General features: G+C 34.8%; 1 protein-coding gene across 1 annotated transcript in view; it reads left to right on the top strand.

Moving 5' to 3' along the window:
• The window catches only part of LOC134846152 (aminopeptidase Q-like), a gene marked incomplete at its 3' end in the record, with an annotated part of 68,611 nt that overhangs the window by 38,242 nt on the left and 17,271 nt on the right, over positions 1-13,098 (top strand). The window contains 6 exon segments of the mRNA XM_063863390.1: positions 416-660; positions 1,329-1,641; positions 2,085-2,256; positions 2,894-3,009; positions 3,490-3,627; positions 12,079-12,261. Of these exon segments, the coding sequence (XP_063719460.1) occupies positions 416-660; positions 1,329-1,641; positions 2,085-2,256; positions 2,894-3,009; positions 3,490-3,627; positions 12,079-12,261 (1,167 nt within the window).

The following is a 13,098-nucleotide window of genomic DNA, read 5'->3' as shown; positions in this document are numbered from 1 at the left end:
CCTAAACAGAGGATTTTTGTCGTTATTTTAACCCATATGACGTCACTCTAACAACTGAACCGAGTCATGATGGTCGTTGAAAAAGGGCTAATATGTGTTTAAAAATACTTTTTTCCATTTTTGTAGTTCACAAAAATTCACTGAGTTTCAAGGTCTTTTTGTTAGGAAGATCAGCTGAGTTTGTTACCTACTCTTTCCAATGGTTCTTTGATAGGTAGAGAACATTAATTGATTGATATGCACTTTTTAATGAATTTATTCTTCTGCTTCTTCGTCTTCTCATTCCATTCAAACATGTAAATTCAACCCACCCTTGGCTTACTTAACATGCTGCAAAAGAAAGTTTACTTGTAACAAAAGTAATGGGCTTTATACTAGAAAATGTTTTGATTTGTGTATTTTCTTGGTGTTCCAGCTGACATTCCGAGCAGACCCCTCCTTCATCCGGGTAGTGGCAGCCCTCAACCTGCCTCTTGCCATAGTCTCCTGCAGCAGGGTGAGAGGAGAGCCCTCGGAGGAGCTGCTGGTGGTCATCATGGAGTCCCATTTGACTGTCAATGAGAGATATGCCATCAACTTCGAATTCGAGAGTCAGTTGAATTCCAAATCTAAAGAGGGTCTGTACCTTAGCTGGTTCGATGACGGAGACAATATTAAAAGGTAAAAGTTGGCTTTGTATACTTTTATTATACAAATAAGTTAACATAAGTAATCAAGGAAATAATTATAATAAGAAGCAGAAGGCAAAAAAGTTTTCAAAATCTCAATCAAACATTAGCTCTGTAATGCTATAGATCTTTGATTAATCATAGGTAACCACAATGAATAACACAGGCAACAGCTAGTTGGAAAAGTGTCAATGAGCTTCATGTAGAGCGAAAAAAATTTATTAATTTTTTTGAAGAATTCCTTTTTCGAGTTTTAAAGAAAAAGTTGAAAATCACCTTAGTCTTTAGAGGTTTTTGATTTCCAATATTTTAAAATTGAACCTTCTTTGACAAAAACCAAGCCCATTAGAGAAAACTGGATCGGTATGTGGTTTTTTTCTTTCCTCTTAGAATTTTCTGAAACTTAAAGTCATTTATGTTTTTTGAACTTTGTTATTTGAGAGCGTAAGTTTTCTTCCTTTCAGCAATTGAATTTGAATTGAAACTAAAATGAGCTCAGAAGTTAAACTTTGATCAATTTTTAAGACTCTTTTCTAAAAAAAATTCGAAAAAAATAGTATGGCCTGTATGTCTTCACTACGCATCTTACTACGAAAGTTATAAGAATCCCAGTGCTCCATTGGCCCACCTTAGAGCAATTAAAATATTGGGCTATTTTAGGCCGATGATCATCATGAACAACTTCCCCACTTTCGCGCGCAACGTTTTCCCTTGCTTTGACGAGCCAGCATTCCGAGCTTCCCTTTCTCTTCACGTCGTGTGCGACCGACAGTTCGGCGCAGTGTCCAATATGCCAGTGAAACAGAGCTATGTCCTGGACCTAAACGAGCGCAAAAAGTTGTGGAGTTTTGTAGTGGCGCCTCAGGCACCTGCTTATCTCTACTCTCTGGCCTTATTCCCCCAGGATTCTTCCAAGAAATATGTATTGCAGGGGGATCCATTATCCCTCGAAAGAACAAATATAGACCAACAGGTAATTTGTTCATCTTAGATAAACTACCCAGGAATGGTAATTTTGAGCTTTTATTTGATTGATAATTTTGAGCTTTATTAGTATCAGGCGCGGATCTTGAAATTTCTCGAGAGGCGGAGTTTCAAACCCATTTTCAGATATCTCCGCCTTCTCGAGAGGCGGAGATATCTGAAAATGGGTCGGTAGGGGATCAAAGGGGGGGGTGGGGGAAGCGCCCGCCCTTCCCCCCTAAATCCGCTACTGATTAGTATACTCAGTTAGCAAACCTAATTCAAATTTTAAAATGATATCGCTTGATGAGAACGGTTTTTTTCGAGTGACTAGGATTGAGTAGATATTTTGTTGAATCGCAGTTGTAGCAATTAAAAATTGCCGAGACAAAATTATTGCTGTTTATCAAATGCAAGTTTCAAATGAAAATGAGTAAGCCGTTATATTTGCAGATTATTGCGCTGAATGAATCTTCAGACCAAGTTAGAGAGTACAGACACTACAGGGAAGACTTGGAGTCGCTCTCCTATGTGGCAGACACCATCCTAGACATCTCAACTTCAACTGTAGAATATTTAGTCTCCAAATCCAACATCAAAGTGCCTTTTCTACACTCCAAATTAGGTAAACTTGTTCATTGGATTCTACTGGACTTTGAACAAAATATGAATTCAGGCGGATGTTGATGAACAGGGAAAAATAAATCATTCTAAAGTGAAAAAATAATGTAATTGTAAAATGATTTGACCATCTCTGTTGGTTTCACCTGTAAAATATCTTTATTTACATTCCTCTAAAGTCTTTGATCCGTGCATGATGATTCGTTCACGTTGCTTGAGGCTGAACGAACTACCACTACTAAACCAAAAAAATCGCATGCAGATCTTATAACCAGTAATAAAAGACCGCTTATCCTTCCGAAGAGACAAACAGCTTGTACGTTGCTCCTTTATATCGTAAAAAAGAGAAAAAAGTAGCGGCGGTGAATTGGCCTACACCTCTGTCTATAATCGAGAGGTCGGATATTCGAGGCCCACCATGGTCCGTGCTCGTTGATTGAGTGCGAGGCACCATTACCCAGCCCGGAAGGACAGCCAAAAAAGTTGCATATAATTTTTAAGCAGTGGAGCAACAGCGGTTCTCCGTAAAGAGCAAAACAGCTCGAATAATGGCCCTTCTCTTGTGGATAAATTGTCTTAACTTTCGTTGATAAATGGTCCTGAACATACTATATCCAAACTGAATTCAAGCTGTGTTTTAGACTTCGTGTACAGCAGCTGTGCTCCTGAAAAGGGCCTCATATCTCTGGGACTGGTCATTATTCCCCAGATGACGCCGCATCTGGAATTCACTATTGCCCGGTCCCTCGTGTCACAGGTACAGAAGGAGGCTAGATCTGACCATTAAAAGAATTTGAGCTGTCAACATACTCTAACTACTATTTTGTAGTAATGTGATTGATTTACACATTTCTTACATAATCAAAGAGGCAAACTCACTTCAAAACCAAACTCGAAAACAGAAAACTATGCATAACTTTTTCATTTCTTAAACCATTGCAGGATTAACCAATTTCAATAAATTAAATTAAATAATTTTAACCTATATTGCAAATTTACTTGACAGCCTGAATTTTTAACAAACCTCCCGGCCTGTCAAATGATGAGCGAGAAAAAAATCGTGGAACTTGGCCAATTTATTGGTTGAAATGGTGAACCATTGCTGTCAGTTGCTCATTCCAATAAACGCTTTTAGTTCGCATTTAGTCTTTTTAAATAAAATTAAACACTTTTTTCTTCATTTTTGTTCTAAATTTGTTTCTGATAATTTTTCAAATGATATTTTTGCTTAATTTAGCTTACGTTGAACACGTTCTCAATCAACTGGTGGGATGATTTGTGGGCCATGGAAGGATTATCTTGTTTTCTGGCTCTCGATTCTCTCCAGAACTATATCACATCATCTGAACAAGCGCAGTTGATACTGCACAACCAGGTAAGTGAAAAAACTACATCCGACATCTTTTTCTGAACTTTTATGCTCTCTTTTTAGCGTCAGGTTTTGTTCTGTAAAAATTGTGCGGAGGCTTTTTAAGTCGCTGGATTTTTCCACGCAAGTTCATTTAGCATACGCAAGGGTGGATCTAGGATTTTCTCGAGGGGGAGGGGACGGATTTTCAAAAAACTTTCAAAAATTTTGACAAACTTTTTTTTAGGTCGACCAAATTGATTTTCCGAGCTCTCGTAAAGCACTAAAAAGACGCTGTTTTGGCCAAATTTTCTGCGCAGCAGACAAACTTTTGAAAAAACAGGCCAAAAAAGGCGTTTTTAGGCACTTTATGGAAAATTTTGACCGAAAAATTGCGTTTTTTGGCGCCTCAAAATTAGTATACATTGGCGCCAAAAGCGGCTTCAGAAAAATTTAAGGCCGGTTGGCCAAAAATGGGTGTCTTAAAAAGTACCAAAGGGGGGACCCTCTGGGTCGGCAGGGGGTCAAATCCCTGAGGCGTTGTGTAATAAAAAGAGTTGAACGAAAATCTAGAGATTAGGGATATTCGACATTCATAGTAAATTTAGCAAATTGAAAAAAAAAATTTCGTTTTTTTTTGTTGTATTTTGAACTTTGGAAGAGTTTGATTCCAAAAAGTCGCTAAAAAACTTTAAAAAAAAAACAAACTTCAATCTACTAAAACTTAGTGTTTGCGTTTTAAATTAAGCTGTTGTTAGCTTTTAAGTCATTAAAATAATCTCTAATCGCTCGTTTCATTCGGTCGAATAAAACGAAAAAGCATAAATTTCAAACCGGTTTTTCTCGATACTGGGAATTTTTAAAAAAAAGTTTAATGCCGTTCAAACCACGACTGTAATATGATATATCACTCAACACTCTCCGATGATTGTTTCTGGTAGCTAACCAATGGTCGAATTGAACCAAATATCTTGATAAAGTTTTACATATCTCATTGATTTATCCATTACATCTAATTTCAAGAGTGCATTGCATATAAAAAAAAATCGATTGAAAAACCAATTTAAGGTGCCTCTGCTCTCAGAAAGGATAATCAATTATACGAAAAATGTAATCAATTTAATAAATTTCTGTTTCCTTTTTAGTCCATTTTTCCGTTTTTCGAAGAAAATCACAAACTAATTAAGCCTGGGAGGTCTTTCTTCAAACAAAATTTAATTTTCTAACTAACTATTATGGATGCATTCATTTTACTTTTGTTGTTCCACTTCACAGTGAAATGTTTGTACAAAAATGTGAAGGTTCAAAAGTTACCAGTTCGCTTAACTTTTTAATCATCGCGTAGTATATACAACAGACAGAAGCTGATGAGAAATTATTGGAGTTTGAATTAGTACAAGCTACCTAATGTAAATAAAGCACTGGGCATCAGAAACATATCTCATTTTTTTCTCAGTGCATTTAGTTGAAAAACCTGACATTTTGGATCATCCGTAACAGCCCCCCCCCCCAAAAAAAATATCGATTTAGGGGAGAGAAAGTATAAATTTTCAGGAGTTAACTTCGGCAGTCTTTCAAAATTAACCGTATTAACAAAGAAAATTGCCTTAAAGCATGAATATAGGTAATTAATAGCATGCAGATGCAATCTCGCATTCAAAATATTAAGGTCAATTTTATTTGAGCGTTTGTAAGTAATGCATGTTTCATACATAATTATTTTTCAGAATTATTACATGCTTGGGAAGGGGATTCTACGGTAGGTCATTTAAGGAACCTTTGTACGGTTTATCTTCAAGTTTGTCTCCCCATATACCACCACATACAAATTTTATTATGATGTATATGGTGGTTTCAAAAACCGTTTTTACAATTACAATTTCAAGTTACGGTTTGAAAAATAAACTGTCGAAAATAATTGTTGGGTTTTCGTGATTTCGTTCGCGTTTGTTTTGATCCAGAAATCTAACCAAGTCGATCTCATTTTTCGAAGTAAAATCAAAATCCCATGTATCCTGTTAGCTAAAACAATATTAAGAAATTCAAATTGTGACAAAGACTTTGATTGTATTACAAGTTGTCTTAAAATTTTTTCAAGAAAATAAAAAGTAAGAAACCTACGTCTCTGAAAATTAGATGATTTATCAATTGTATTTCAATCCAAAACTCGAAATCCAGTCGGAGCTTCCAAAGTTGATTTTATTGTCTTTACTTAAGATACCAAACGTTTCACAATGCATTATTTTACGTTATCAACTCATAACGGTACAGGTGTGTTTTCATAATAGAAAAAAGAACGAAATTTTTTGTTGCTGTAAAACTAGAAAAACGGCTTTCAAATTCAAGTTTAGGCTTCGTAACGGACTGTTCTATAAATTTTTTGACAAATATAATTGAAAATAATTACCAAAATTAGGTGTTTAAAAGAGTCATAACAGATAATAATCGTGTTTTTTTTTCCTAGAGATTATACCCTGTATAATCGATTATTATTGATCATAGTTCATACTAAAAACTATTGAAATCATTTCTAATCGATAATAATGGTTTTTTGTGCTGAACAATTGAATTAAAAATAGGGATAAAATTAATCAACTACAATCGATTATCATCGGTTATGTTTCTATGGAAAAATAGATGGAAATAATAATAGATTAAAATGGATTAAAACATATTATAACTGATTTTCAATTGATTTCAAAAAAGAGAGATTATATTCGATTAGAAGTTGATGAAACTCGTTTTTTTCTCAATTTTTGTAAGACTGGCATTAAAATCATAGTAGAGTCGATTATTAACGCTTAAAATTGAATGTGGGCTGGCACATGTGGCCAGGCATTTAAGTATCAAAACAAATCAAATTCGAACTCAAACAAGGATTTAAAATATCGCGTAGTTTAAAAAGCCTTACGTTACAAAAATAATTTTTTCACATTTTTTCTCTAAGGGGTATACAACTAAAAATGATCAATGGTTGTTTTTGAACATGTTAGCGTAATTGTTTTGACTATAATAATTTTAGAAAGACTTGCTGCAATTACAATCATTCTAGAGAAATTTTGACTTTTTCCTTTGTTGTGACATTTTAAGAAAAATTAGCTTGTTTTCTGCGATGATTTTTTTATTTTTTAAACAGCTAATATCAAAATTGATTTAAGAAAATTACTTTAAAAGTAAATTAAAATTGCAAATTTTTCAAAGAATTTACTGTTTCATGAATAAGATAAAAGCATTACATTATGTTTGTTCCTTTATTGAAAGAGCGGAAATATGAAATTTTGGGGTGATTGTATCTCACAGCAAAGATGATTCAAACGTAATTTTAATAGTCCTGCTTGGATAAAAAATTCTTCTCTGACTATTATGCTTTAAAGCTTAGAATAAATTCAATTTGAAAAAAGAAGACCGTTTTCATTCATTAGAAAGTTCACCAAACACGCCAAGCATAATCTAGTTTCATTCAAAGATTCATTGATTGTAAAACTCTTGTAGAGTAGGAAAAGTACCTTGGCATAGGCAGCGTTTTCGCTCAAATTTGCGCAAGTATATGCAAAAAAATGTGGGATCAAGCTGAAGCCTTATTAAACGTGCTTTCAATTCAACAAATTCTAAAGTTTTTGGAAATTGAAATTATTGATCTGAGATTTTAGTTTTTCAGACAATTTCCAAACGTTTTCAAAGAAAGCTGGGCTCTCAGTTTAGCGCGCCTTACTAGCATTGTTTTGAGTAATTTGATTAAAAAATGTTTCTAGTTTTAGTTCATTTTTAACAAAAATTGTGACCTCATTAACTCTTAACTTAACCCTAAGAAATAAAACAGAAAATTTGTTGCAAAAAATTTTGAATTTTTGATCATTTTTTGAAAGTTTAAAACGTTTATTTTTTCGGTAATTATTATCAAAAAACTTAAGCTCAGCACATCAATACCTTTTGAAGGATGTAAAAAAGTTCAGTCAGAAATGGCTAGTTAAAAAGTCGAATTTTGTCTACAGTAGGAACAATAATTTAGCTCAGGATCTTTACTAGGTCTATATAGTAATCAATTAATAGTGATCAATTAAATCCGCACGAGTAAATGAGAACAACTGCTCGTATCAGGGCGAAGCCTTGAATGTTCCGACTGCCATTTAAGGTCTATGGAGCAGTAATAACATGAAAAAATTAAATGTAATGAAAAAGATATGAAATTTTTTTTTTATTTGAGATGTTTTGTGAAAATTATCCCCCAACACGCCATATAAAATACGAAGTGATATTTTCGGTCCTAGTAACAAATCAATTATGGCAAATTCAGCTTGCTTCAACACATTTGCAACGATTTCTCAGACGGATAAAATCTCCGCTTACGCGTTAATACCGCGTTTATTGTCCCAAATTAGCCAAAAAGGCAATGTTTAAACGCTCATAACTCTACAAAAAATGATCCCAAATGATCCGTTACGAAAATCAAAACAATATTTTAGTACAGGATCTTTACTTGGTCTATACAGCAAAAGCATATCAAATAAATCCGCAGGAGTAAATGAGAACAAGACTGCTCGTATCAGAGCGAAGCCCTGAATGTTCCGACTGCCTTTTAGGTCCATGGAGCAGTAATAACATGAAAAAAATAAATGTAACAAATCAATTATAGCAAATAAGCTTCCTTCAACCAATTTGCAGCGATTTATAAGACGGAACAAATCTCAGCTTACGCGTTAATAGCGCGAATATATCGCGCGTTTATTGTCCCAAATTGGCAAAAAGGGCAATCTTTAAACCATCATAATTTTACAATAACAATCCCAGGTAAGAGGTTTTTTTAAATTTAAACCAGAACAACGATACCTTTTGAATGGTACAAAAAAACTCAGTCAAAAATGGCTAGTTTAAAATTCGAAATTTTTCCGAAGAAAAAAAACCACCCCGAGCACAAATATTCCGTTAGTTTTGTTACGAAATTCAGAACAATAAGTTGAATACAGTCAGAACAACTTGTTTTTTTTTTGCGTATTTTCATGCAGCTCTTGGTTCGTCGTTAACACTAAATTTAGACAAATGAAAATGTGAAGACTCCTGGTTAAATTTAAAATGGTGAAAAAAAACTCAATGGCTGAATATAAACCATGTCACTTCACGTAAAAAAGCATTTAAATAAATAATGAAGTTCTTGCGGACTCAAATGAAATTCGTAAAAACCATTTTGTTTCACGTGACTTTAATTGTGTATCACATGTGATACGCAAATTCCCCCAAAGCCCTAATCACACTTGTTGAGGAGATAAATTTGCAACTTTTTTGAAATGGAGCCTATTCATTTTGGGATTGCATGAAAGGCTGCTCTCATGGCAAACTGAAGTTGAATGGCACAACAAAAAAATAAAAAAATTTTTATTGTCCAAATAAAATCAGATTAAAAACACAACAAACTTATCATGAAAACCTGTTTTTAGCATAAAACGTTTCTGCATAGCTGTCGTGGTCACAAACATAATGCTTTAACTCTCAAAGTGCTTGCAAATTCAATTTAAAATTGATATAAATTGTTTTGTAAGATAGCAGGTTTTTGTTTAAAAAATCACCAAACGCCAAAGATGAATTAAAGTCATTTCAGACAACTATCAGTTTAGTTATACCACTCTAGTAGAGGTTGAGATAACTATGGCGCAGGAGGGAATTAGGATTTTCTCGAGTGGGAGCGGAAACTTTGTCGCAGAAACATTAGGCCGAAAAGCGTTTTTAGGCACTTTTTGAAAAATTTGACCAAAAAATTGCGTTTTTTTTGCGCGCGCTCCCCCTTAAAATTAGAATACATTGGCACCGAAGGTGCCCCTAGAAATTTTTTAGGCTCCTTCACCGAATATTGATGTCTCAAAATAGTACGAAGGGGGACCCTTTGGGTCGATAGGGGTTCGAATCCCTGAGAGGGGGACGTCCGCTCCCCTCCTTCCCCTAAATCCGCTCCTGCCTTGGCTCATCGTAGATTTTTGGGCACCTGCTTTCAATTCTGGCTTTATGCTTAGTTGTTTCTAGCAAAATTTCTGAGAGCGAAACTTGGCCACCTAATTAAGAGTTGATTGAGGGGGGGGGGCGGACGCTTCTTTCTCAAGGATTTGACCCCCTTCCGAACCAAAGGATCCCTTTGTACTATTTTGAGATATCAGTATTTGGTGACAGACCCTAAGAAATTATGAAGGCGCCTTTGGCGCCAATATATACTAATTTTAACAGGGCAGCGCGCCAAAAAAACGCGATTGTTTAAGGAAAGTTTTCCAAAAAGTGCCTAAAAACATCAACAAGCATTTAAAAGATTATAAACGTTCTTGGAGATTCAAATAAGTTTCGTAAACCCATTTTGTTTTCATGTGATTTTACTTGTGTATCACATGTGATACGCAAAATCCCCAAAGCCTTAGTCACACGTATCGAGGAGATAAATTTACAATTTTTTTGAAATGGAAAATATTCATTTTGTGAGTGCATGAAAAGTTGCTCTCATAGCAAACTGAAGTTAAGTGGCGCAAGAAAAAAACTTTTTTTTTGAACTAATAAAAAACAGAACAAAAACACAACAACTTATCTTAAAAATCTAATTTTTAGCAGAAAAAGGTTCTGCATAGCTGTCGTGGTCACAAACATAAAGTTCCTACGCTCAAAATTTTTGCAAATTCAATTTAAAACCGATATAATTTATTTTGTAAGACAGCAGGTTTTTGTTTAAAAAATAACCAAACGCCAAAGATTAACTATGTCAATTCAGAGAATTATCAGTTTAGTTATACCACTCTAGTAGAAGTTGAAATAACTACGGCGCAGGAGGGATCTAAGGTTTTCTCGAGGGGGAGCGGATTTTCAAAAAAAATTCGAAAATTTTGTCGATTTTTTTCTAGGTCGACCAAATTGATTATCCGAGCTGTCCCAGAGCACTAAGAAAACTCTGTTTTGTCTACAATTTCTGCCATGCACTCCCCCTTAAATATATTAAATAAGTATATATTGGTGGTGAAATGGTCTTCAGAAATTTTTTAGGGTCTGTCAACAATTATTGATATCTCACAATTGTACGAAGGGGGACTATTCGGGTCAGAAGGGGGTCGAATCGTTGAGGGAGGGTGTTGTCCGCCTTCCCCTAAATCCGCCCCTGCCATAGCTTATCGTAGAAATTTCGGCACCTGCTTTTTATTCTGATTTAATGCTTAGTTGTTCCTAGCTGAAATGGCTCTATTAGCTACTTACATTGATTTGTGGATTCCGCAGTAGTTTGATAATCTGATTCGTCTAAAAAAAATCAAAATGGTTAAAGACTTGTAAATGGCTTCTTGAAATTCACATGATAAAATTTCTGAGAGCAAATTTTGGCCACCTAATAAGGGGTTGATTGAGGGGGGGGGGGGCGGACGCTTCTTTCTCAAGGATTATTTGACCCCCTTCCGACCCAAAGGGTCCCTCTTTGTACCTTTTTGAGACATCAATAATTGGTGATGGACCCTCAAAAATTTATAAAGGCGCCTTCGGAACCAATGTATACTAATTTTAAGGGAGGAGCGCGCGCCGGAAAAACGCGATTTACCGTCAAAATTTTACAAAAAGTGTCGAAAAATGTTTTTTTTTTGGCCTGTTGTTCAAAATTTTGACTTCTAAAACTTCTAAATTTTTGTTAGAATGTATAAGAAGCTGCCGAAGGTGTATAAGAAAAACACTGCTCATCAATTGACACAGTAGATTTAGCTTTATTTTTGAATGACTAAAAGGAGCCAAAATGATCTTTATATGGGTAAAATTTGGCCCTAAAATTTGCAAAACAGTTTTCACCACACTAGTTACTGTAAAGTTCGAGTCGTAGCTACTTTTTTCATCTTTTTTTGTCCTATCGCAACCCAATAGGTCATCATTCTGATCGCAGCGCAGCACTCAATGCTATTTGGACAACAACCAGTAAATTTTTTTTCATTCGTTGCCCTTTTTTTCTTCCGTTTTCCTGGAGGGGGTTTGCTCTTAATGTATGTACAGGTGTTTGGTTCTGGTATACTGACACGAATGATGGTGGCCCTGGGGGTAAGAGCTGCATTGTTAAGGCTTTTGACTTGTTCAGCCCAAAATTTCGAAACATGATTGAAACTACATGAAAAGGAAAGATGGTTTTTTTTTCACCTTAAAAAAATGCCTAAAAATGCCTTTTGGGCTGTTTTTCTTTTTAAAATTTTGCCTGCGACTGAAAAATTTAAGCCAAAACACTTCATGTTTTTAGGAGAGCAGAAAGTCACTTTATTCAAACTAAAAAAAATTGAAAACTCCCCACCTGGAAAGAGAGAGTCCCCCCACCTGGAAAAAAAAACACTATGTCAGCCCCTGGCAAGAATCTTTCGTTTCATTACTTATGATGTGACAATATTAAAACTAATTTGAGCAATAGAATCACAAAATTTCAGAAGTAGGTTTATTCTAATCATGAATTTTTGCGTTCACGCTAGTATGAATCATTTTATGTTTGTTTCAAAGATGAAAGTGGCAGTTCTGATGCACTACAGCATCGAACGGGGTCTCAGTCTGTCTCTCAGTGTGTTCCATGACTCATCAATTGCGGAGATGAACTCGGCTATTACGGGAAAGCTCAACAAGTACAAAACTAGAACAATCGCTACGGTGCTGAATCCAGAAGACCAGATGTCACGTGCTATAAAGGTCAGTTCGCGTGAAGTTACCCACAGTTCTGGTCAAAAAGAGGACTCTTTTCCAAGTTTTCCAAGACCATTGTATATTTACTACATGAAATGTTGCAAAAACTTATCAAACGGCAATTTACACATTAAAAAGTTATTCAAACTGTTTACTCGTTCACGCTCAGACATGTCTTAGTTTAATGCCTTTCAGCTAAAGTTGATTTTTTATTGTGTACCAAACACTATTTTAGCAAAAATGAATGGCTTGGGGGTTTCTGAGGACAATTTAAAAGTTGAATGGATACAAAACTGTAAAATAAAGAAAAATGCAATTGCAGAGATTTAAGATTCTTACAAACAAAATTTTGTAGCGCACAACTTGAAATGATAAAAAGAAACAAAAACATTTTCTACCTAAGAAACAGTACACGGATCGCTGTCTCACCGACTGTCCTACAACTGTTTTCCAAGAACGGTTTTCTCGGTTAGATTTTCTAAATGGATGTATCTTTCAGATTTCAAAGCATAGAACTAAAAACGCTAAAATATTGTTGAATTTGGTACTACTAAAACTAAAAGTATTGAATCTTTCTGAAAATTAGCAAAATGCGATATCAAAAACAAAAGAGAACGTATTTGAACTCGAAAAAAAAATCTGCTCAAATTATTTTGGCTAACTTGGTGATTTTGGCTAACTCATTTTGGATAAGTTTTGGCTAACTTGTTGATTTTCGTTTTTTTTTAGTTTAATGAAAACATTATCCATTTTGTTATGAAGAGTTTTAATTTAACTTTTTATAGAGAAGAGGCTTAGTTTTTTGTTTATATTTGAAATCCAGCAAATTTAAGCGTTAGCAAT

This window comes from Symsagittifera roscoffensis, chromosome 1, assembly GCF_963678635.1.
Source record: "Symsagittifera roscoffensis chromosome 1, txSymRosc1.1, whole genome shotgun sequence".
NCBI lineage: Eukaryota > Metazoa > Xenacoelomorpha > Acoela > Convolutidae > Symsagittifera > Symsagittifera roscoffensis.
This window is presented reverse-complemented; position numbering and strand designations above follow the sequence as displayed.